Genomic DNA, 27,367 nt, shown 5'->3' on the forward strand with positions numbered 1-27,367 from the left:
GAACCAAGCCCCTTCATTTTATCTCTGAAATGTCCTTAATTTCTCCATATACATAAACATGAATTAGCTTTAAAAACTAAGGTTAGTATCATGGGTTTATAAGGGATTTAGTCATGGGTTGATTCACAGAGACACTACAAATTAAGGGATTTTTTTTTTTGTATGCCTTGTGTGCATGGTTTACAGTGTTATTAAGTGGAAATGAATGGAAAAGCTCCTGTCTCCTTGAATTTTACATTCAATTAGAAAGTAAGGAGTTAAGATGAAGGGGTGTTTAAGGAGGTTTCGATGGGATCTCCTCCATTCATAGCTCCCTTAATTAGGTTTAAGGGGATTTTTGCAGGAATTAAGGGGTGAATTCATGTAAATGAATGAAAATGTAAGGTTATTTTAAGGGGATTACTGGTTCGTAGAGAGGTCTGCATCACACCTCTCTCCCTCTCTCTCTCTCTCTCTCTCTCTCTCTCTCTCTCTCTCTCCCTCTCTCTCGACCAAGTCCTACACCAACTTTTTCGCCTCGTGCGCTGCAGGGCGCAGTGACTCCAGCGAGAAGCGCCTTTTCTCGGGGAATGGAGAGGGCAGAGTTTCAAGGAGACCAGTCCACCGCTGCCTGGATGTAAGACTTTCCCCCCCCCCCCCCCCCCGACTCCACATCTGTCATGATGCATCTTGTGCGTCTCTGCAGTTTGCTCCATCAGTTATGCTTTCTCGGAGCAGTTGCCATCGCAGGTACTGGGACACCCATGCTGAAAATATAGCCTATGCTGCACGTCGTCTTTTCGTTTTGTGGTGACTTCCCCTCTCATTTTCTTCATGCTTCTTCTCCAGATTCGCGACCGTTGCAAGAGTCTGAAGTCGTTTTCCCCGAGGTTTATCCGAGCGAAGGTCCGCCGGTTCCCAGGACGCAAAACGGCAGAGAGACGGACGCCAGCTCCAGGGAGGTCCGCTCCACGTCCAGCCGGGGAGAGGACGAGCCGCCGGGACGGGACCGCCGGGAACATCCGCAGACCATGCGGCTCAAAGTCCCGGCTTTCGGTACGGAGTTGCACCTCATCTTGAAGAGAGACACCCGGTTCCTGGCCCGTCATTTCACAGTGGACGGTGTGCGCGCCGCCGAGGAGGAGAGAGCCTGTTATTACAGCGGGACGGTGCTCAATTATACAGCATCCATCGCGTCCTTCAGCACCTGCGCAGGACTGGTAAATAAAATCTTACAAATATAATGGTTCGCCATAATAGGCTGTACTGACTTGGCAAAACTGAATGAAGTGTACTGTGTTAAATTGGCAGATAACGTCATCACATCTTCAGAATGATAATGCTGTTATTAAAAGTTACACCAAAACTCCTTAATTATATCCCTGGAATGTCCTTAATTTCTCATTACATAAACATTAATCATCCAAAAATGTAATTTTAAAAAAAATGCATGCCTTTACAAGGTTATTAATGACATTAAATTAGAAAGTAAGCAGTCAAACATCAAGGGGTGTTTAAGATGGTTTTGATGGGGTCTCCTCCATTAATAACTCCCTTAACTCATTTTAAGTGGATTTTGCATGAATTAAGGGATGAATTAATGTAAATGTAAGGGTATCAGCAAAAAATATTACGGAAAATACCATATGTTACATTTCTGAACCAGTAGCCGAATCCCTTAAAATAACCTTACATTTTCATTAATTTACATTAATTCACCCCTTAATTCATACAAAATCTCCTTAAATTAATTAAGGGAGTTATCAAAACCTCCTTAAACTCCCCCTTAATCTTAACTCCTTACTTTCTAATTTTATTTAAAATTCAAGGAGAGAGGAACTTTCCATTAACAACCTGTAAACCTGCACAAAAGGCATGAAAAATCCCTTAATTACTAGTGTCTCTGTGAATGAAACCATGAATAAATCCCTTATAAACCCATGACATCAACCTTACTTTATTAAAGCTATGTTATTTATAATGGATAATTAATGTTTATGTAATGGAGAAATTGAGGACATTTCAGGGATAAAATGAAGGGGTTTGGTTTCGTAGTCTTTTCAGCCCGTTTAGAGGAACATTTTGCAACATTTTTACAAGTTAATCGCCTACATCATCCAGCAGTTATTACATTATCAGTTGCTATGAGCAGTGTTGGGCTCCTTACTCCGGAAAAGTAATGCAAGATTGAAACATGCCTGGTGTTTTTGTATATATTATTTCTACTGCACCCAGCACCTTTGTGTTACAGCATTTTGTCTTTAAAGCAATAGTCCACTTAGTTTTAACATGGGGGTTATTCGGCTCTTGACCACCATGAAAACCAGAATATAAACTACTCACCAAGATCAGATACTTCCCATTCATTTGAATGAGGCCGGAAAATAGACTGAAAACTGACATTTAACACGTTGGTGAACAGATTCAACAACAGATCCTGCTTTTAAGACAATAAAGCAATCTTGGGTCCTTTTGGGTCATTTTGCATTTCTATTCTTGCTTTACACTAAAATTAGTATTTAAAAATAAAAGTAGATCCGGTCTCCCAAACAGGCATTATCTCCCCTAAATGGTATCCTTCCGCTATGTTCTCTTCTATCAAAAAAAATTCTATTCGGCGAAATTACGTTCTAAAACGTTGGACCAACAGTCAGTTGAAAATCACAGCAGCAGGATCTGTTGTTGAATCTGTTCACCAGCGTGTTAAATGTCAGTTTTCAGGCTATTTTCTCATTCAAATGAATGGGAAGTAAAAAATCCTAATGCTACAAACTCGTCCAGCTGCATCTGATCTTGGTGATTAGTTTATATTCTGGTTTCCATGGTGGTCAAGAGCTGAATAACCCTTCATGTTTAAGTTGAATATTGCTTTTAGAGTAGTGGCGACACATTGGTTACTGGCAAAAGTAATAGCATTACTGTGATGAGTGTTACCACCCAACACTGTATATAAGACTGTCTATTTAGGCCAAATTCTCTTTATTATGTCAATTCTCAGTATAACGGCAATGACATTGTGGATGATTTATCTGTCTATCAATGAATTAATGAATCAATTATTGAGTCAGTCATTCTTTGCCATCAAATCTATCCTTCCAGGGGCTCTCAGGTTCCGACCTTCTTCCAAGTTTCCCTCTAGGTCCGTGAGATAACAGTTAGCAGAGCAGTCTTCTTTCTTTTTTTCCGGGAACCATGGCTTCTTGAGTCAGCAGGGAGCTACTAGAGTCATGAGTCAGTTTCTCTTGGCACAGCGTCTTCATTGTCCACAGGATCAGTCATTAGGGAAGACGCATAAAGCAAGCCCTCGGGTCAATGAGGCGATAAGACATCTGCTCCTAGTGGTTTGTTCTGCACACTCTCATCGGCTGTGTTTACATGCGGGGAGGATTCTGTTCTTGACCCGGCTCGCTGAACTAACCGAGTTAACCTGGCAAGCTCAGACTCTTGATTAGGAGAAACCTGGTTCAGATGCCTGGATTACTCCAGAACAGCTTTCTGTGGCATGGAAGCATCTCACTGCATCCACTTTTGGGGCTTTCTCAGACTCGCACAGCATTATGGGTACATTACTTCCCTTCCCCCCCCCTGTATTAGAAGTAATCTACCATTTCACAGTCAAAGAAGGAGGGGGAATGTTGTGTTTACCGGTTTATTCACGGTAACAGAGAGACTCAGTCACAGGGAATCAATGTAAACAGATTGATTGAATGAGACCTGAACCAGAGTATATGGACAACAGCCAGGCGACTGTGTGCATGGAAACACAGCCAGTGAACTCAGTGAGGGCGAAGATTGCGTATTGAGCGAGTTGATTGTGTCGTGTGAGTGTGTGTGTGTGTGTAGCCTTTCACAAGAACGAGAGGTTATCTCATTGGTGATATGAGCCGGGTCGAAATCAAACTTTTGCTTTTTTTTTTTTTTACGCCGAGTTGCGACTCGTCCATCATAATGACAAGCCGACTGGGTGTAGCCAAAAGAGATGTTCGGTATTTTCGTCCGCGAGTTCACCCCGGGACGCGCTATATAGGCTCCGGTGCCTCGACTCGCTTTTTTTTTTTTTTTTTTTTCCAAAGGTCACGGAGGCCAAAGGAAGACAGCGACCACCTTTGCTGCAGCTGTCTCTCTCTCTCCTGCCTCTTGGGAGCGAGGGGGGGTGGGGGGGGATCGGCCACAGCTTGCTGTATATCAGCTAAGCAGGAAACAGCAGAGCAAACGCCATGTGTGTCTGGCATGGGCAGGCAGTGTCCACACCTTGTGAAGGGGCATGTTGACACATATATGGAATGTTCACGCAGACACATATGAATACTACACATACATGCATACAACTAAACTCACATATATATAAATATATGACACTCTTGCATATACAGATACAATAGGCCAGTGGTTCTCAACGTGGTGGTCCGGGGACCACCAGGGGTCCTTGAGGGGGTTCCAAGGGGGTCCCCAGCAAATTGATGAATTGTTAAACTTCACCATTATTTCATTTACAAGAAGTGAACACAATTAGAGAATGTAGAAGAATGACTGTTTTGATCATAGTTTCACTGTTATCTCTCTACCTACAATACAGATAGTATTGGAATTCTAGACAAAGTCATATCTAACAATAAAAATATTCTCAGATTTGGATCAGAAAGACAAATGGGGGTCCGTGGCTCTAATGTGGACTAAATTAGGGTCCTTAATATGAAAAAGGTTGAGAATCACTGCAACAGGCTTCCAATGAATCCACGAAAAATATGAGAACGGTGGCCTTAACCTCAATTGCACCATACTTTTATTTTTGTCCATTAATAAAAAAAAATATGGTACAATTGAGGTTAAGTCTTGTCCTAATTTTTGTTTTTTAAGTTTTTTGGAGTGCCGCCATCACCGTGTTTTTCATGGATGCATTGGAAGCCAGTTTGTCGTTTTTGGCACAGCACCCAACAGGAAGGAGGTTATGTGTAGAGGCACACCTGCTATATGTTTTTCATATAAAAATCATTGCATTTACAAATGCAAGATCTGAAATGAACCTTTGATACTCACGGCATGACACAATAGCATGCAAACCATAGCTTTCGCCTATTAATGCTTAATACTATATTTTTGTCGGTGAGTATTTAGTACTCTGCATGTATGTGTGTGTTTCATAAATGTATGTATGTATCCTTCATATCTAGGTGTGGCCAATTCCTATATGTGTGGAAAGCAAAGTTTGATTTAGGCTCTACACCGGCTGTCATAACACTTGTACACACACTAGTACTGATGTTGTAAGTAGACATGTTGGCTTGTGGCAAAGAGATTAGCAACAGAAAAAAAGCCCTACAGCAGTGGTTCTCAACGTGGGGTCCGGGGACCACCAGGGGTCCTTGAGGGGGTTCCAGGGGGTCCCCAGCAAATTGATGAAGTGTTAAACGTCACCATTATTTAATTTACAAGAAGTTAACACAATTAGAGAATGTAGAAAAATGACTGTTTTGATCATAGTTTCTCTGTTATCTCTCTACAATACAGATGGAATTCTGGACAAAATCATATCTAACAATAAAAATGCTGTCAGATTTGGGTTCAAGAGACAAAATCTCATAGGGGTCCGTGGTTCTAATGTGGACTAAACTAGGGGTCCTTGATGTGAAAGAGGTTGAGAATCAGTGCACTACAGTACCTGGATATAGACAGCGACAGAGACAGAACCAACTTTGCAGAAACATTATAGTGATGGAAATATCTCATGACCACAGGACAGATGGTCTATGACGCTGGAGAACATTTTTGTAAAGTGTACAAAAAATTAGGGGAATAAACGTGTGCACATGGCATAAAGATGTCTCAGCAGATGGGCTTGTGCAAACTATTACTGTAACACAATTTAACTAAAAATAGTGAAGTCTTGCTTATCCAGTCCCAAACAGTGAAAAACCAAAAACAGTTCAATACCAATGTGTCTTATACAAATGTGATTTTTACTTACATAATATATATAAGTAAATGAGCGTCTATAGAGCAGGTTCTCAACCTTTTTCATATCAAGGAATTTAGTCAACATTAGAGCCATGGACCCCCATTTGATGAGATTTTGTTTCTTGAACCCAAATCTGAATATATCATTAGATATGATTTTGTCCAGAATTCCATGACTATCTGTATTATAGGTAGAGAGATAACAGTGAAACTATGATCAAAACAGTCATTCTTCTACATTCTCTAATTGTGTTCACTTCTTGTAAATGAAATAATGCTGAAGTTTAACAATTCATCAAGTTGCTGGGGACCCCCTGGAACCCCCTCAAGGACCCCGGGTGGTCCGCGGACCCCACGTTGAGAACCGCCGCTCTAGAGAAGGCTTAGCTGCGGATTTCCTTCCACCAGTTCTTAATCTTCGGCTTTAAGGGGAGCTTGTAAGATATCATAATATTCTAGGAAAGGAGACCGTGTTTTCAAGAAGCCTTGCTCAGAGCCTCGCAGGGTGTATTTAAGTTTCTCTAGTTTCAAAAAAATACAAGACGGCTTTAAGAAAGAAAGATGGAGGAGACCGGTGTTTCCATGAGAGACGAGTGTAACACACCTTGCCAGGAGAGTAGTGAAAGCTGCAACTGTTTGGGCTTTGTTGGCAGCTTTGTTGTAATGAGACAGACCATATTAGTAGAGGTAGTCACACAAAGGATTGTGCAGATAAAAACAAAGATAGTAAAATAAATTAAAAAAAGATTAAAAGCAGTAATAAAATAGTACAAATCATTATTAATAGGTTAAATGCAATATACAATTAAGGATTAAAATGTTTAAAAGCAATCACATTGGTTGTCTGATAATTTGGTCCTTAAATCAGTGTTCTATAGTCTTTTGATGTGGATGGTAGGCGAAGGTACAACATTGTTAATAATTTCATACAGACGCAATATAACAACCAGGGTTCAGAGAGAGGATCGGATCACTGATAGTGAAGCTCGCAGGTAGTCTGGAACATAATTAGAATTTTTCTGAACATAAGGTTCGTTTTTAGCAAGATTGAGATAGATGAGGCAAATTTATCATCAATGAACAAGTCCTTTATTGACCTACTAAGTTGAGTCTGTGAGAGATGGCCGGAAGCGGTAATTACTTTTAATTGGAGAGAAGTGTAGAAGTGCTGCAAAGCCCAAAATGTCCCATGAGCTGAGACCAAATCCTAATTGCGTTGGAAACTACAGGTTTCGTGGTAAATCTACTATCGAGGCAAGACAGAGAGGCAAAAACAATAGTTACATATTGTCACCCTCTAATGGGGCTCTATTGGCTTAGGGGGCGAAGCCTGATGACTTCACTCCTTGCTGTGTCACCATCACATAACCACAAGCCTGATTGTCTTTAAACACTGTGCCACCGGTCTGATTAATACAATAGATTGCACTCATATTCCATCACCGCAGCCCTGGGGAACCAGAGGCGACTCTGTGAATAGAATATCTTTTCACATCCATGACACAATATTGTATCAGTGGAAAGTATGACCACTGTGCCTCGATGACGGGCAGTGATATGCCTATTCATTTACACATTTACACTATCTGCAATTTTCCTCCAGCAATCCTCTCTAGCCGTGGCAGCAGTAACCGTGTTGCTTTTCGATGTTATAATTTTAGTATTGCTCATATTTATTCATTATAAAAGTTTATTCTTCTTGAGAACATACTATTATAATATGTACTATTTCTTTTCCCCCTGCAAAACCTATATCATCCCCACAGGGATCAATAGTTTCAACTTATCTTAAAACCACTGCTCTGGGTCTGTCCATGTTGCATGTGATTGTGTATTTGTTACAAGGACCACCCTTTTTAATGTGAACAGGCTCATAGCTGGATGGGAATATCCTGGAGTGGGCAAGTTGATAACAATCCTCGTGAGACCAATTAGCCAGGATTGCCATTGTTTGGTTTTGTGAAGCTAGCTATCACAAAGATACTCAAAACATTTTGAGCTTGTTTCGAGACAGGCCCCATCACCATCATACATCATCATACATCGGATTTGCACAATAGCCAATGTTATATGACTGACTAGATTTAGTGACTTTTCAGACAAATGATAAGCCAACATGGGCATCATAAAAAAAATGATGTGGATTTGGCTTGTTAGGGGCCGGCAGCAACTCCACTCATGTTTGTATGTATTATTATTATTCTTTCTTTCTTTCTTACTAAAACTGCCTTCCCATGCATGAAGAATCACCAAACTTGGCACATAGCTGCAGTCCCATGCCAAACAACACCCACTAAAGTCTGGGGCAAATAGTCCAGATGGTGGCACTACAGCAACGGTCTAAAGTCCAAATTTTAAAAAAAAAATCATAAAAAATCAACAATACATGCTACAGCTCTGCAACACTGGTACCTATACTAAATTATGAAGTCCACGACTCTATAAAAAAAAAAAAAAAACTACTATTAAAAACTGTAAAACTAATTAAATCTAACTAGTCTCACATACTTTGCACAAATTAGATGAAAATCACTACAGAGCATCATTAGACCTGTCGTGGGGTTTTTCATTTAATTAAAAATTGAGCCCACAGCTCATCAAAATGTCTGACTGTAAATGGTACTGTACACAGCCACAGTGGATTGCTGCTTATTTGATTGATGTCCAATCTTCATGTAAAAAATAGAAAATATTTTCTTGTCTTGGTAGATGAAACGTACAGAATTTCAGACTTCTAACTCAAAAACTGAAGTCAATGGAAAACAGAGCATCTTTAAACATCAGTTATTCGCTTATGGAGCATTCAATCCTTGTAAAATAAATTAGACATCTCTATGTTGTCTAGATAAAGTACGCAGATTCTCCGAATTTTATCTTGAAAACTGAATATTTGACACTAGTTTGAAATCCGCCTTTGTATGGATGGACAGATCTTATCATGCACCCTGCTGGTTGCCTCAGTCATAATGTGACGCCTCTTCTCTTCAAACCACAAACAGATAGCTCAACAAGTTCATGACTTGCCCTTGGTGTCAAAGGTTGTGAGTTTGAGTCCTGGGTGATGCTGAGTAAATGTGTTTTGTTTGCTGTGACTCTCTTTTTCCTCCTACGCTACATCTGGCCGGCCCCGTCCATGACTGCTAGCAGTCCTAGTTCTTGCTTTGTTCTTGCCATGATTCGCTGCATGAACATCCATCAATTGGGGAGGGGGGCTCAGATCATTTTTAAAATAAATATTGGCAGAAAATGATACTTAAATGTTACTGTTACTGTTTTACAAAAAAAAAAAAAAAATAGCTGAAACTCATGCAAAATTGGGCCCTACACAAAGCACCTACTCAGTGTAAGGGAGGGGGCAGCCGCCTTGCAGGTCACAAGAATTAATTTCTATATAATGTAATAGCAACAATGAACCTGGTGTATGGCTGCAATTGTTTTGGGGTTAAGTCAAAAAGCTCCAGTGAAGCTTTTATCTGCTTTTGATTGTTTGGCTCAGTGTCTCAGTTGTTAGTACTGTGTCTTCACAGCAAGAAGGTTGCTGGTTTGATTCCCAGTCCTTTCTGTGTGGAGTTTGCGTGTTCTCCCTGTGTTCTCCTGGTTTCCTCTCACAGTCGGCTGGACTGGAGACTCTAAATTGTCCATAGGTACAAGTGTGAGAGTCTGTCTATCTGTGTCAGCCCTATGATGGACCGGAGACCTGAACAGGTTGTCTCCCTGCATTCCACCCAATGCATGATGGCGTAGGCTCCAGACCCCCTGTGACTCTGAAAAGGATTAAGCGGGTAGAGACAATGAATGACGAAGGACGATGGCTTAGCAAAGTCTCTTGGATGAGGTGAACTTAGGGTGAAGTTCACTAATACAGCAGCAATACATTAATAGGTAACTCCTCAGATGGATTTCACGGGTCAGAGCTTGAAAGTGGTGGTCAAGCCTCCTTCCTCTTGTCTGCCATCCCAGTCTGTCCGGCACCATTTCTTCCCTCATCAGCTGCCTTCTAATCAAGCCAGCCGGTAGCCTGTTTAGTCTGCGGGAACCATTAGACCTATATGAACCCAAACCAAATGAGCCTCTCCATGAGCCCACCTCATGCAACCCTGACCCTGCTGACCGACCTCCCTTGGTCCACTCTGAAACATTCCTTCCAAACAACAGGTTATCCCGCAGGGTTTGTCCTCGTTTTTAGCAGCCTGGGGGTATGGACGTATACGGATAATTTGGATTACTGGAGCTGGCAAAGAGACACTAGGAGCTCGACATGGTGCAAACGTTTGCTTGCTATCTAGACCCGTGATTCTCAACCTTTTTCATATCAAGGACCCCTAATTTAGTCCAGATCAGAGCCACGGACCCCTATTTGATGCGATTTTTATTGCTAGATATGTTTTTGTTCAGAATTCCATAACTATCTGTATTGTAGGTAGAGAGATAACAGTGAAACTATGATCAAAACAGTCATTCTTACATTCTCTAATTGTGTTAACTTCTGGTAAATGAAATAATGCTGAAGTTTAAGAATTCACCAATTTGCTGGGGACCCCCTGGAAGCCCTTCAAGGACCCCTGGTGGTCCCCGGACCCCACGTTGAGAACCACTGCTCTAGACCAACTGACCTGTAATGTCAACTTCCCTCAGTTTTGATGTGCTGTGACTCCACTGGTCTGGTACTGGTACTGGTACCCTGCTCTGTCATGCCTTCTTTCTCCGCTTCCTCTTTTCCAGCAACATAGTACTCTGGATTGTGGATTTTAACCGCTGTCTGTTTTGTTTCTCAATTACAGTTGGGTTTCATTCATATCAGCGAGGATTTTCTCTACATCGAGCCCTTGAATCAGACACTAGCTGTGATGGGACAGCCTCACCGTGTGTACAGGAGGAAACGTTCAGCGGAGGAAGGAAGGGAAACACAAAGAAACAAAGAAAATCTGACAAATCCCAACTATTGTGGAGTTATTCCAGGTGGGTCTCCTCCAGCACAACCTTGGTATACAAGCATGGTATACAAGCCAGCGGGCAAACCTCTCTATATGCTCTGTTGATGAGAAGACCACTGCATTTTCTGTCCATTAAGCAACTGCTAACTGGCTAACCAAGGCTTACAGTAATTTCTGTACTGTTAGCATTTTGTGACCTTCAATCAAATCACTTTTTTTTATAGTTGCACAGTCGTCTGACAACAGAAACAGAAAAATATGTCAGTGATAACACCTGTATTGTGTTATACATTATGTTGAAACACAAAATAAGTGATCACAGACTGAGTTATGGGTGACAGAAAGTTTGCTTTTTAACATTGCTGGCAATGGAGAGAACCGAGCTACACCCTGAGGAAGTACGGCAGCCATGTTTGTGAAAAAGGGCCTATATCTTTCCATCTTTTCTTGGAAGAATTTGAAGCCCTGCTTTGGTGTTTACATATTGGCTGCACCTGTGTTTATCTAGGCACAGGAAGAAAACACACAACAGTAATTTCTCAGTGTAATTTTAGTTTCAAGGGAAGCTAGCTTGTAGGCAACAAAAAAAATGTGCATGGTGGTGACAAAATCTTCAATGAACATGCTGTTAAAAAGAGATTGCACTGATTTCCTTTGTAGTAGCCTTATCAGTGAAGCTTCATAAGCAGGGGGGAAACAATGAATTTTGCCAATGGAAACCAGGTGGTACTATATTTAGTGCAAATGTCACATGCCTTACATGTGTGGCACCTGGTTCTGTAACAGTGAAATTTTCAGCCAGTAGTAGATTCCTCTTGCACGCTAGTCTCCACTGGTGAAACACATGCCTCCGTTTATTGAGAGCTCCATGTCTGATTTATGTCAAGCAAGTAAATGTGTGTGTGTGTGTGTGTGTGTGTGTGTGTGTGTGTGTGTGTGTGTGTGTGTGTGTGTGTGTGTGTGTTTTGGGGGGGGGGGGTTGCGGTACATTTCAATCCTCACTAGATCTGAGTTCTGAAATTTCTTTAACTTACACAACATACTGTATCAATAAAAACAACTCAACTACTCAACACAACTATCACATGCGTATATCACAGGTTCAGCCCAATTGTAACCCAATTGTAGAACATTAATTCTTATTCATGTATATTTCAGTCTCACCTGAAAGTGGTCAGTTCTCACACAGATATTGGTTCTGCAGTCACATACGTTAAAGGTTTTCATTAAGGAATCTAACCTATCTGTTTTTGATCTGCAGTATAATAATGTGTCCCAGCTGAGGTGAATGGAAACTGTCCAGGTACAATGCTCTGCTTCAGACTCAGCACGAGCTGACCGATAGGGAGAATACATGATGATGCCTGACCCAGTTTGATACGTATGGTTACAGTTTAGATCACAACACATTGAAAAAATGCGGTGCAGTGTGAATTAGATGGAAGATATCCTTTGTTTTATAGTATTTAATTAACCTTAATTTAATCAGGCACATTGTATCTACTGTGTAGCAACAGTGTATCGATGGAAGGACATGGGAGCGTATCTATGTCCTATGTTCCCAGGGTCCTATGTTCCCAGGGACCTATGTTCCCAGGGTCCTATGTTCCCAAGGTCCTATGTTCCCAAGGTCCTATGTTCCCAGAGTGCTAAGTTCCCAAGGTCCTATGTTCCCACAGTCCTATGTTCCCCAGTTCAATATTCTGTTAACACACATTAACCCTCCTATCGTGTTTGGGTCAAATTTGACCCGTTTCAAGTTAAAATATTTCATAAATATTATCCAGTTTTTTTTATTGGAACAAGGCTTCAAAACAGCTATATAAACACAACAAAACCAATGGTTATCATTTTATTTTATTTTGAAGGTCTCTAACCCTAACCCCAAAAATCTACAAACCAACCTAACCCTAACCCTAACCCTAACCCTAGAACTGGGGAACATAGGACCCTGGGAACATAGGACCCTTTGTCCCATTATGTGCCATATAAATCTGGGGAACATAGGACCCTGGAAACATAGGAATGACTCCAAGGAGATGTGAGACAAGCTGCTGGTTCTGTCCAGCTTTATTTCTGCATGTAATAGAAAACAAAACTGAACAAATGAGGAGACACACTACTAGCACCAAGAATAACATTCACCCCTTTGGAATATGAGTCAACAGTCTATTAAATAAAAACTCATTCACCCTTCAGCTCCGTTTAAGGACCAACGCATATGACTCCTTTGCAACACAGTGCATTGCAACCGAGTGATGATGATGAAATGCACTTTCATTGGAGAGAAATGTGGCTATGCTGTGCAGAAACCTGGCTATTGGTCATACTCTGGTCCAGGTCTTATTCAGATTAATCTGTTTACATGAACTTTTGATTCCCTGTCACCATGAATAAACCAGTTAACAGAATATTCCTGTCTACCTGTGGTGTCCCGTGCACAGATAGAACAGTCTGCCAACAAAACAGTATGAAAAGGATGTGGCCACCATGCAGCTACCCTCTTTGAATTCTTCTTTGACTTCTAATACAGGGGAAAGAAATGATGATCCCAGTGCGAACAGTAATAGTAAGTACTGCTCATGTTTTTTTTTTTTGTTTACATCAAAATATACCCATAATTCTGTGTGCTTCTGAGTTTGACAGATGGTGAGAAAGATAGGAATAGGTGCGTAAAGGATAGTGAAACCCAAAAGTGGAAGCAGTTTCCATGCCACCGCAACCTGTCTAATATTGGAGTAATTTCTCTTAAAGGATACGTTTGGCGAATTTGGACCTATATGTAATTTGTCTCTTACATACCTGTAGCATTGGTCCCACAGAAAATATTGACTCCCGAGTTGGTTGAGCTGTCGGTTGAACCAGCGAACTCTTTCACTGCTATTCTTCTCGGTTAGTTGGGTGCAAGTTGCATCCAATATCTTTTCACTTCGGTGGTCCCAGGTGTCAGAAGTACCTGTTTGAATTGAAAGTTTGAAGGACATAGTGGCGTCCAGGTGGCTCAGTTGGCCAAGACATACAGTATGTCCTGAATTCAAATCTGGCTTGGGACCTTTGCTGCATGCCTCAGCATTACCCAGAAATCATGCAACCTGATGACAGTGAACTGCGTACTCCTTGGACCTAAATATCATCTTCTTAGTGTGTGATGGGGTGGAGGTGGGGAAGAGGTTCAGCTATCGTTGGTGAGTCCAGCTTTCTCTGGACGGAGCATTCTCACACTGCTATTTAGGAGACACTTTTGGATTTCACTCTTTAGTTTCAATTCATCACTTCCTATGTAGAGAAGATTTCCCACCAATGACCAGGGAAAATAGGGTGAATCTACAGCATCTCAATTAGCGGGGATGGGATGCTTTTCTGAGTTGCAGCCCACTTTGTGAGCTAGTGGCTTTAGGCATAATCAACAGAGACAAATCAGGTTCTTATCGGTTGGTGGTGTTTCTTTTCTTTTGCAGAAACACTGGGAAATAAGAGCCGGAAACCATCTGAGGGCGGGAGAGGAAAGAGGTATTCCTATAAGCTACTCCATGAGTACGATGTGGAGACACTGGTGGTGGCTGACCCAACTATGGTTGGCTACCATGGGACAGAGGCTGCGAAACGCTTCATTCTCACCATCATGAACATGGTATGCATCTCTTTTGCCTCACCATTTCACCACTGAGTAACATTGTGAGTAAATGACCTGCCATGTATTTCTTACTATATTAGTACTATTATAGTTTTGGGATGTGTCCACGTGTCCAAGTTTGGAAATTGGCTGCTCTTCCTTTGTAAGTAAAGATTACTGGGAAGACATAAAACTGTTTCTGTCATTTCACAGGTTTTCAACTTGTTTCAACACAAAAGTCTAGGCATACTGGTCAACATCAGATTGTCCAAACTTGTCTTACTTCCGGAGACACCAGTAAGAATCTTTATTTTTTTTGGGAGTGTTTGCTGAGTGCATATGCTCTTTTTCAGCAACAGTGCTAGATACTCACCTGGGAGCTGCCCAGTACAAAATGGCATCAAAACTTGCACAGATAGCACCCATGCAAATGACCACTTAAGATTTACCTCATGAACACTGATGCACTGATGGTTTAGTGTCACACCTCAGAGATTTATGCAATACTTGTTTTTATGGGTAACACAACCGCATTGTGCCAATGTTGCCATAGCTAAAATATGTCTTAATGTGTCTACTTATGATATGGTATGCAGTATGCTTGTCAACCTTTAGTGTTGGGTAAATCACATCTTTCTCCATCGCTGTAGACAAACATGTATATCGGTCACCATGGTGAGAAGATGCTGGAGAGTTTCTGTCACTGGCAGCAGGAGGAATATGGCAAGAAGAATATCCTGTCTGACTTGAATTCACCATGGAATGAAGATCTGCCCTCCGTGGACACGGCAGTACTCATCACACGGTAGGCCTTCAATGTCCCTATGTTGCGTTTACTGACAGTCAGTTATTAGTCACACACCAATACTAATTCCAAGCACTAAACTATAAATATGAGATAATGAGTACAGATCTGATCCTTTACTTTTACTGAACAACACGGACCGAGAACATTTGTTTGGGGTCAGTGCACAAAATGATTGCAAAACAACATATTTTTCATCCATTAGACAGATTTAATCTACTGGTAACACTTTACAATAAGGGTCACTAAGTTAAGGGTAAGTTAATGCTTAATAAACATTAACTAACCCTTAATTAACAGTTAACTAATGTGTCTGGTAATCATTTACTAATGGTGTTCATGTTAACTAAGGGTATTAATTTATACATTATTTAATAGTCATCTTTATGAACTATTAAATCATGTATAAATTAATACCTTATTTAACATGAACAGCATACAATCCCAACCATAATGTCTGTACAAAAATAAGTGAGACACATTAAAAGTGCTGGGCTTAAAGGGCAATTCTGGTTATTTTCAGCCTGCCTTATTTTTGTAGTTTTTGCCATCATACCTATTGATTCTCATCAAAATCTCTTCAATTACTTCACATTAAATAATGTATAAATTAATACCTTAGTTAACATGAGCATCATTAGTAAATGATTACCAGACACATTAGTTAACTGTTAATTAAGGGTTAGTTAATTCTTATTAAGCATAACTATCCTAATTTTGACAATTTTCTCCACAGAACATCTCCTCATTAGAGCCTCCAGTGACTATTCAACACTTATATCAGTCAAGACAGCTAGCACCATCAAAACTCTATCAAATCTATTCACAGATATCATTCCTCTTAACAATAGACTGGCTTTATATAATAGTGTTGTGGAGACAGATGCCCCCATCCCCCCCACTCCCCAGTTCATGAAGTTTAATGTGTGGTTTATGGTAATTGCATGCCAATTAAGAGGGAGGGGATCAGCGCTGCATGGTGGTTTTCACCTGGTCAGTGAACGATGATGTGTTTGGTCCTCCATCCATTCCATCTTTTTTTTTTGCAGGAAAGACTTCTGTGTGCATAAAGACGAACCATGTGACACTGTAGGTAAGTGGCATATGGTGGCTGAGTTGTTATATCTAAGTGGAATATGCATGCATGTATACACTTGCTTAATCTGTGATCCACTTGTACACTAACTTTGACCAATGAGTCGGGAAGGGAATGGGTAGAATGGGTATGTTTGTGCTCGCTGCCAGATGATACACACCCTTACGGAACAAGCAAATATTGACATATACTGAAAAATATAATGTAATATATTACATATTACATTACAATATATGGAAGGAGTCCACATATATTTGACAATACATGCCAATATATTGTCATTTTGCTTCAAGAATATATTACAAAATATAATGAATGTACATCATCATTTGTTTTATTATTCAGATATCTTAAACATTTTGACAGGAATGTATCAGTGCATAAATGAAGGAAAATGCATTAATAATTCAGTCTTTTATTCACCATAGTGCATACAGACTTGACACTTAATGCTTAATGCAACATTTTTTTTTCAAGTTGTACACTTTCAAGTTAATGGGTAATGGATAATGGGTAGATGTTTGTGCTCCCTGCCAGATCCTGCCTGTCAGGTATTGACATGGTTCAGTAGTGAGGGTGAGGCCTGTAGCCTATATGAACGGATGTTTAAGAGCATTATCATGAGGATTACACAGTGAATTAGAGGCCTTATAAAGTCACTCAACAACCCCTAAAGGCTCCAGACGTCCAGCTAAGCACAGGGGGAAGCAGAGAGACGAGTTTGTGATTTTACAGGGCCAAGGCAGCCCAAAAAATACCCTTTCCTGAGAGATGTTCTGACATGAAATAAGAAATTTTGTTTTTGTCTTGTATAAGTGTATATGCGTGTGTACATGTGTCCATATTTGTGAGATGAATAGCATTAAGTATACTAGTGGACAGGTCCAGGTCCCTCCAAAAATATACTTTATTCTCATCCATCAAAGGTGGGATTGTTCTTCCAGGGTTCATAATGGAATGCATTAGTTCTGGATCTATTTCAACAGGGTGATTTAGGCATCAAAGCTCATGGCTTACGATCCACTACACAAGGGAAAAGCCTCTCCTCATGTTTTCCCCTCTCAACCTGATCCAACTGGAGCAAAAGATTTGCAGTTATGTCCTGACTCAAAATCAGAAGCATACAGCAGACATAAATATAGTGTAATTGTACTACATGATAATTCTAGTTTTTACCTTTTGGATGGACTGGTTTTCCCTGCATCCTGATGTCTCTTAATCAATTTTGGTCATACACTTGCTTTAACATTGTGAACATGTAATATTGCATTGACTGTGCAGTATTAACATTGGTGACACTGGTTACCAAAAAGGTAATATTGATGATATTTTATACTCCTTTTTCATTTTAGGAATTGCCTACTTGAGTGGAATGTGCAGTGAGAGAAGGAAGTGCATTCTGGCTGAGGATAATGGCCTCAACTTAGCCTTCACCATTGCTCATGAAATGGGCCACAAGTGAGTCAAGCTTCCATTTGAGTCTTCGTATGAGAAATTCTGGTACTTTTTCTTATGGGCACCAAACAAACATATGGAAGCCCATTTCCGCCAGTGTGATGAAAAAAACGGTGCTGTAAGTCATTATAATGAGAAACTTTCTCAAAATAATGAGAAACTTTCTCAAAATAATGAGTTAGTAGCCTATCTCAAAATAATGAGTTAGTATCTCAAAATAATGAGAAACTTTCTCAAAATAATGAGTTAGTATCTTTGAGATACTAATTATTTTGAGATACTAACTAATTATTTTGAGAAAGTTTCTCATTATTTTGAGATACTAACTAATTATTTTGAGAAAGTTTCTCATTATTATGAGATACTAACTCATTATTTTGAGATACCAAGTCATTATTTTGAGAGTTTCTCATTATTTTGAGATACTAACTAATTATTTTAAGAAAGTTTCTCATTATTATGAGATACTAAGATACTAATTATTTTGAGATACTAACTAATTATTTTGAGAAAGTTTCTCATTATTTTGAGATACTAACTCATTATTTTGAGAAAGTTTCTCATTATTATGAGATACTAACTCATTATTTTGAGATACCAAGTCATTATTTTGAGAGTTTCTCATTATTTTGAGATACTAACTAATCATTTTGAGAAAGTTTCTCATTATTATGAGATACTAACTCATTATTTTGAGATACCAAGTCATTATTTTGAGAGTTTCTCATTATTTTGAGATAATAATTGTTTTGAGAAAGTTTCTCATTATTTAGAGATACAAAGTCATTATTTTGAGAAAGTTTCTCATTATTTTGAGAAAGTTTCTCATTATTTTGAAATACTAAGTCATTATTTTGAAAAAGTTTCTAATTATTTTGAGATACTAACTCATTATTTTGAGATACTAACTCATTATAATGACTTAAAGGATCTTTTTTTTTTCATCACACTGGCAGAAATGGGCTTCCATACAGACATGATGTTACAATCACAAGGAAATAGCATGTTGATGAAGGTGATGATGGTTTCTTGCCTCTGTAATTCAAAATATTTCCAGGTGAAACAAGATGTTGTTTCAGAAGTGGGCAGGTAGGACCATAACGGATATGAAAAGAGAAAGGCAGTGAAGCCTATTGCATATTTGGTGTCGTTGGTGAAGCAATCCACTGTAAAATGCTTTGTATATAGTCTTGAGCTTCACAAAATCTGGATTCTTCAAAATGAATAAACAGAATTGGGACACAACCATGGGTCCTTAGGAAAAGGAAACAGGGTTTTCACTGTTGTACCACGTTGCCACTCGGTCACTTTGAAAGCTGTGAAGATGCAGGTTTTATATGATTGGAGGGTGTAGAGTTGGGTATTTCTTCAAAAATGTGTAATGGTGTTATTGGTTGGAATTTTTACGTATACACCTATTAGTACGCTATGAAGTAACCACTAAAAATACACTAGTAGTAGGATTTTTATATAAACATACAACCAAAGTTTTGGGGCATTTATTGTTAAATATGTTTACATAATGATACGGAAAATTCCACAATGAAGTGAAAAAGCCATTTTTCATTGCATTGTGATTTAAAAATGTGTGGCTAATGGCGCATTTTAGTTCAGTTAGTTTTGTTGAATTACAACACCGACACAGCCATTACAATATTTGCGGAACTTGTGGATCTGAGGAGGGCTATAACCGAAGAAGCCATTTTTGCATTTTTCTTAAATAATGAGAGAGTAAAAGCTGGATAATGAGAACAAGGACAGTGAACAACTCACATTTAGCACAGCCTACTACAGAGGGACTCAGAACCACTGAGCTTGGACCGCTAATGCTAATGTGTCATGTGGTTTTACCTCTGAGAATGTATCATTATTATCTCTACTGGGTTCAGTGTACTCCTCTAGGCAGTACTTGATTTGGCTCTGCTCTAAAAAAAAAAGAAAAATATATCACTTTTACTTCACTGGAGCAGTCATTTGCTTTTATTGACTTTATTTAAATGCACACTGAGCAGGATTTTCCCCCTTGAAATAGCATAAACTCATCCAAAAATGATCCTACTCCATCATCACTTCTTATTGGTAGTCTGTGACAGTGTGTGTCTGCAGAGAGCCTGCTGCCTTCTGCTTCTATTTTCCTATCTCTGAATGTTCGGGACGTTTCTGGGCGTCAGCCTTTTGGCAGCAGGTGTGTGCTATGGAGGACCACAAGTGTCACGGAAATAGTAATAAAGCATTTCATTAATTAATAACTAATTGTACAATAAAAATAGGCGTTAATAAATTTGTTTACAAATTTATTAATCTATGAATAAATAGACTAAATTACAAAGTAATTCATTATTTGGTATTTTAATGGGCAATAAAAAAAGGAATTATGAAAAGAATTTACAAATTAAATATTAATCCATCAATAAATCATTCAAATTAAAAAGGGATTTACAAAAACAACCATAAAACAGTCAATAAGCACATAACTTAAAAATACATGAATGAATTCATAAATAAATAATGGAATTTAAAAATCTATTTCAAAATGCAGTTTAAAAAGAGAAATAAATAACTGGATTCACAAACTGAATTAAGAATACAGATTTTAATCAGGCATTTAAAAGGGCAGTTTCCTTTCCCATTTCCAGTTCCCCACTGCTTTTCCTGTTCCTATTAGCTATTCCATTTGCTTAGTCATTTAGCTTCTTCCATTTAGCCTTTCCGTGACACTTTGGGCCTTGCGCTGGTAAAACAAGGTAAAACAATGCAAATTAGCTATGGGATGTAACAAGCTCTCTGATTGGTTACCTTCTCCTTCCCACATCCATGTCATACGTCCGCACATGACATGCCAGGTGATAGCCAATCAGAGAGCTTGTTACATTACAAAATTAATGAAATGCTTTATTACTATTTCCGTGACACTTGTGGTCCTCCATAGTGTCCAGCTTCAACCAAAACCACTGTTGAATCTTTTTATATCTAAAAGCCACACTGGCTGCGGTAGCGGTCGGAACTCTAATAGTAACTGGAGTTCAGGTCAGAGCTAGTGTGTGTCGTGAAGTGGCAGCTAGCTACCGTTAGCGTAGCTTTATTGTAGGAGAAAAGCTGATAGCTAAGCTAACCGGCACCAACCTGTCCAACAGAAAACAGGCCGACTCCACATCGCTCTTCATCCCCATCCTCTCCTTCAATACTCTCCAGATTTACTCTCGTTTTGGAACGTACCTTGTCTGCTTGGAGTTTCACCTCGCTGTACTTTTTTACTGTTTTTTACTGTTCTGGCAACCGCAGGGAGGAGGGGTCGACTCTAAAAGCTGTGTTTACAAGCCACAAGCAGCAAAATCCTACTCAGTGTGCCTTTAAAATGAAGCTTATTTGTTGAGTAGTGCGTTAGATTTATTGGAACAACTGGCACTCCTGGGGTGATGAGGTAAGGCTCTAAATGAAATAAGGCTCTAACTGTGTTTTAGACTGTCCCACTCTGGTGTCTCAGCAGAGATGCTGGTTGGAGCCCATCTGCATTTGTGTGCTTATATTCAGCTGCTCGTACATTCAGCTGCTTCTTCACACTTTCAACAATGGTGATTGAAAACTCATTAACTCTCTGTTTGGATGAAATTGTGTGTTTCCAGTATGAGTCAGTTTGTGAATTTGTATGCCTAGTGGGGGCAACGTTCCAAGTGTGTGGGGGTGTTTGTTTCTATATCTGTCCCAAAATAGCAGAGGAGAAAAGCAGTCAAACGTCTTTGCCAAATGAGCTCACAGATTACAGACTGATTTGTCATGATGTGATGTCATTTTACAGAGGCCACACTTCATGCAGTCTCACGAAAAAACTCACCGATATCAAAGCATCTCAATGGTTTGAATCATACTGAACTGACCTATAGTGTCAATGCCATAACTAGTGTTTGGGAAAGTTACTTTTGAAACAAACTAGTTAGGCTAATTTACTTAGTTACTTGTTCTAAATAATAACTAGTTACTATTTGTTAGGTAGCCTTTATTAAAGGTAACTTAAAGACTACTTTCAAGTTACCCACATAAAAACATGCCTTTAAAGGTCCCATGAGGTCCCACATGTTTTATTTTCTGTCTTGAGGTCCATTCAAAGCTGTGTGTGTGGTGTCATGTACCAAAAACACTCTCAATCCATTTTTCCACGTACATTTTCCAGCATCTCTCTGAGCCTTACCAAGAACAGGCTGTTTCTGTCGCCGTGTCTTTAAGGCTCATTAATATTAACAACCCCTCCGTTCCGATTGGCTAACCGTTTCAAGAGTGAAACGTGAGACGCCGCGGCCCAGCGGCTACAGGTAGGGAAAACTCTCCGGTAATAAACAATGACAACCGCTCAACCGCTTTGAAAAAAACACTTTGTTAGTCTATTATTTCTTACAAAAATGATAATGAGCGAACCTTTGTGACGCCACAAAGTTACAGAAGTCCAAACGGCTCGTTTAGAGGCTCGCTGCACTAATATGGATTGTGTGGATTTAGTTGGCGACCGTGCGTTTTGATACTTTCACCATGTTTAGATAGACCATCCAACTCCTTTATCATCACAGAGGCAAGGGGAGTCTTGTTTTACACCATATGGGACCTTTAATATATCTCATGGTGATGTTCTCACTCTCTTTGGATAGAAATCATCACTGTGTACGCAATCTACTGTTATCTAAAGAAAACATCAACCTCCGAAAGGCAAGATAAATTTCATTTATTTGAGTACCACTGATATACAGTAAACTAGTAAGAGGTAGCCTTAATTGATCATGTCTGGTCTCAAAATAAACAACAGATGGTGCTTTCAGTTCAAATCTTCAGGTCTACATCACACAAACTGAACTAGCTTTGCTCCAAGTGCCTCATTCTCAGTCTTTGGTCTGTTACCTAGATGTTGTAACTTCTCTTCCTAGTGCCGATATTTAAACAATGGTTAGTGTTAGAGCTCTTCCTGGATGCTTCAATAGTGAGAAGCCTGTGACTCTCCTTGACTGAGCTTCATTGTGGACTATACAACTGTGAGTTTTCACAAACTGCAGGACCCAGGGCGGCTGTGGCTAATTGCTGGATGTCAACTTCTCTGTTAAATCCCTCCATATAGTGCGGATGTGTAGTGAAGCAGTGTGTCTGCGGATCCGGTGTTTTGTCCCCGACTGGCGCTGTACCTATAATTGTCGGAGGGTGTACATGTATTACTTTATTACTATAACTACAGCTGATTGATTTGCAACAAATAATGGTGTATAGGTCTTTCTATTCACAGTGTGATTGTTTGGCTGTTTTTGTTTTGGAGCTCTAAAGAACAGGTCCCCATTGACTTCAGTTGTTTTGGAGAAGGCTGCTACCAAGTTGTGCTGGCAACCTCCCTGTGTGTTATATGGACTAACACATTTTAAAAAGTCCATTACAAGATAGGAATGCATGCAGTAAAGTTTAGTCTTAAGTTTAGATATAGGAAATCTTAATGCTGCAATCAACAGGTAACCGGTGAAGTGATGCCAGAATTAGAATGATGTGATTTCTTCTGTCAGCATCAGTTAAAAATCCTGGCTGCTGCATTCTGTACAAGTTGAAGGCAAGGGGGAAGCTTTTGAATTCTAGGCCAGAGGAAATAAAAGTGTGAATGACTTTCTCCAGATTGCTGAACCATAAAAAAAATGTCTAAATTTTGGAGACGGTTCTTCACCGACAGGAACAGGACTGTACAACTCTCTTGAGTTGAACATCAAAGGTAAGGTCAGCATCAAAGATGACTCTTACGTTTCTGGCAGCTGGCAGGGAGATCAGAGAGATGTGGGCTTCCCAATCAGTGAGGATATTTTAACAGCTCTATAATAGCACCTCCATCATTGGTTAGGAAACAAAAGGTCTTGAGTTGAAGACTTGTCACCCCTATTCTCTACAAAATGTCTGCCAGTCAAGAATGGTACCTTTAAGTTGTTGATCTATGACTAAAGTAGAATTACTTGTAAGGAAGGCAGTATGTGTGAATGGTGATGTGTTTTTTTGCTTTGCCATGCAATATGTGTATGTGTGCATATAGATATACTGTATATGTGGGATTATGTGTGATTGTGCATGTGCAGATGTATGTGTGTATCTATAGATCATGTCAAAATGTACCTCATCTCAAAATGTGTAAAAAGAATTGCTGTATGCAGCTGTATGTAATTTGCTATATGTCCTCCAAAGCGGGGGGGTGGGGGGGTGGTGTAGGTGGAGGGGTTAAAAAAGAACAAAAAGAATTAGTAGTAAGGAATAATATATATTTTTTTTTATTTTTTTTTTTTTTTATGATGGCACCATCATATTAACCATTTGTAAGATTCATGCATCAGTCATAATGGATTCGCAATTTCCTAATAATTTCCTAGAAAGGAACTGTTATTTCTTGGGAAGTTTCCTGGAAAGAACCATGAAATGTTGTAGTAGCTATATAGACAATGTAAGCAATCTGGTGGAGTCGATACGATACTGTCAATTTTCTATAGGAGTTTCCTGGAAAAAACTGCAAAACTATAAAAAAAATAAATAATAATAATAACTGAAAATAACAGGCAGAGGTCAATTTGGTAACCCAAGTCATTATTCATATAATTATATAATATATTTATTTGTTGAATTCCTTCTTCTAATTTATAATTTTCTATATAACTACTACATCATTTCATGGTTCTGCCTTGGAAACAAAATAAATGACCATGTACTTACCAACTACCAACTACCAATGAACTCTTTCTCTATTTTCACTATAATTAATACATAATGTAATGGTTCTTTCCAGGAAACTTCCTAAGAAATTAACAGTTCCTTTCTAGGAAATTATGAGGAAATTGCAGAAAATCAATAAAATAACAGAGGACACTGATTCATCAAAATGTTTCATGTCATTGCTACACTGATGATACAAAGCTGTATTTGTGTGTAACCCAGTGATGCAACCATGATACATGATTTGATGTCTGGCAGACATTAAATGTTGGATATCTAAAAAATGTAATTGAGCTTAAATAAATCTATGCTTGTTATATTTAGCTCACCAAACACAACCTTTAAAATTCATCTTGATTATAGCAACCTGGCAACTAATATCAGACATGCTGCCAGAAATCTGGGAGTCATTTTTGATTCTGGTCTGAATAATGAGAATCAAGCCCAAAGAGCTGTTCAATCTTGAGAAATAGCTCTAAAATTAGGTCATTTCTCATCTTTTCTGACTTTGATAAAATGACTCATGCCTTTATATTATGTTGTATTGACTATTGTAACACAATGCTTTCTTGCTTGATGTGAACAAAGCAATAGGCTCTACAAGTTGAAAATGCAGCAATTAGGCTTTCAACTAGCAGCAAGATGAGACATTGTATAACTTTAGCTACCTTACATTGGCTTTGAGTGGAATTAAGAATTGATTTTATGATTTTACTGTCCTTTAAAGTAATAAATGGCTTGACCCAAGCTGATATTGCAGAGCTTTTATACAGAGATGTCTGTAGTTTGCAGAGATAGCTGTGCTACCTGGGTATGTAACTCTAAAGTGAAGTAATTGAAGAGATTTTGATGAGAATCGATAGGCATGATGGCAAAAACTACAAAAATAAGGCAGGCTGAAAACAACCAGAATTGCCCTTTAAGCCCAGCACTTTTAATGTGCCTCACTTATTTTTGTACAGACATTATGGTTGGGATTTTATGCTGTAGTATACCCTTGCTCTTGTTTTCTCTGTTCTTGCCTGTGTCCATAGTTTAGCTGTAACAGAAGTAAGATTTGTCTGTTTTGTTTTTCCTGGTGAGCGAAGCATGGGCGTTAGCCATGACAATGACCACCAATCATGTGCGGACGGTCTTCACATCATGTCGGGCGAGTGGGTGAAAGGGAAAAACCTGGGGGACATTTCATGGTCCAGCTGTAGCCGTGATGAAGTTGAGAAATTCCTCAGGTAATGCACACTCTCACTTCTGAGTTGCACATAATTACATTAATTGAAAGGAAAACATGGATTCCCATTGGAGGATAGCTTTGTCTAGAATTTGCAGTCTTTTTGTGTCTGTCTACTTAGTCCTCTAGTTTTAAATTTAGTTTAAAATGTCTGAAAATCATTTTAAAATAAATTACAGTAATAGTCAAAATTCTGTAACACTTCATAATAAGGTTCCCTTACAAAAAAAGTCACATGTGAAAACCCCCATGTGAATTCACAGCACATGTGCTTTTTTGGACACATGTTGGTTTTCAACGTGGAAACCAACACCGATGTGTTGTCAACGTGAAATTTCACCATTTCCCATGTGAAATATGTAGTATATATATATCACATGGGTAACAGTTTACAATAAGGGTCACTAAGTTAAGGGTAAGTTAATACTTAATAAGCATTAACTAACCCTTAATTAACAGATAACTAATGTGTCTGGTAATCATTTACTAATGGTGTTCATGTTAACTAAGGTATTCATTTCTACATTATTTAAGTCATCTTTATAAACTATTAAATAATGTATAAATTAATACCTTAGTTAACATGAACACCATTAGTAAATTACACATTAGTTAACTGTTAATTAAGGGTTAGTTAATGCTTATTAAGCATTAACTAACCCTTATTAAGCATTAACTAACCCTTAACTTAGTGACCCTTATTGTAAATTGTTACCATCACATGTAATGGCAGGTGCAAATGTGAAAAAAAAAGTGGAAATGTTGAAAAAAAACCCTGACATTTTCACATCTTAAGTAAAACCTGGCATGTGATGTCAGAATTCAACATGAAAAAAATCATTCACATGTGAAAAACAACATGTGTCCAAAAAACACATGTGCTTTGAATTCACAGGTGAATTTTTTTTATAGTTACACAGAAACAATTGAGAATGTGACCCTGTAATTATTAAGAATGGGTTTTTATGTCATGTCAGATCTAAAGCCAGCAGATGCCTCCTCCAAACAGACCCTCTCAGCCTGAATTCAGCCATCCTGCCATCCAAACTCCCCGGGATGACATACACTGCTGATGAACAGTGCCAGATCCTGTTCGGACCTGCGGCGTCACTCTGCAAGAGCATGCAGGTAAGGCATGTTTACAAGAAACCTTCTAGTGGAGCAGATATGTTCAAATAATATGCATTTAATCTCATAACAAGTATGCAGATACACATTAATTTTAAGGCCCTCTAGATCAGTCATTCTCAACCTTTTTTCATATCAAGGACCATCTCAAGGAATTTTGTCCACATTGCAACCACGGACCCCCATTTGATGAGATTTTGTCTCTCAAACCGAGATAGCCTCGGCCAGTCTGTGATGCTTTATACCAAAGGGATGAGAACGGCAAAAGATCAAACATTGGTAGAGTGCCGCTCACTGCTGTTTAGAAGACACTTTGGATTTCACTCTTAAGTTTGGATTCATCACTTCCTGTGAGAAGTTTCATGCCAGTGACCATACCTACACCAGACTTTCATTTGGGCAAATAGGTGAATCTAAAGCATCTCAGTTAGTAGGAATTTGGCTGATAAAACAGCTGGATCTTTAC

General features: G+C 39.1%; 1 protein-coding gene across 1 annotated transcript in view; it reads left to right on the plus strand.

Moving 5' to 3' along the window:
- The first annotated feature begins 569 nt into the window (after positions 1-569).
- Positions 570-27,367, plus strand: part of LOC139667305 (A disintegrin and metalloproteinase with thrombospondin motifs 19-like) — a 45,385-nt gene continuing 18,587 nt past the window's right edge. The window contains exons 1-11 of the mRNA XM_071546753.1: positions 570-616; positions 686-729; positions 829-1,199; positions 10,716-10,893; positions 14,327-14,499; positions 14,695-14,778; positions 15,132-15,286; positions 16,336-16,379; positions 17,735-17,840; positions 25,634-25,774; positions 26,751-26,901. Coding sequence (XP_071402854.1) covers positions 570-616; positions 686-729; positions 829-1,199; positions 10,716-10,893; positions 14,327-14,499; positions 14,695-14,778; positions 15,132-15,286; positions 16,336-16,379; positions 17,735-17,840; positions 25,634-25,774; positions 26,751-26,901 — 1,494 coding nt within the window. The remainder of the gene's footprint in view (positions 617-685; positions 730-828; positions 1,200-10,715; positions 10,894-14,326; positions 14,500-14,694; positions 14,779-15,131; positions 15,287-16,335; positions 16,380-17,734; positions 17,841-25,633; positions 25,775-26,750; positions 26,902-27,367) is intronic.

Source organism: Centroberyx affinis, unplaced genomic scaffold, assembly GCF_046629955.1.
Source record: "Centroberyx affinis isolate AG114_WGS23_722 - 3 ecotype Tasmania unplaced genomic scaffold, CSIRO-AGI_Caff_v1 ptg005443l_1, whole genome shotgun sequence".
In the NCBI taxonomy this organism is placed as follows: Eukaryota; Metazoa; Chordata; class Actinopteri; order Beryciformes; family Berycidae; genus Centroberyx; species Centroberyx affinis.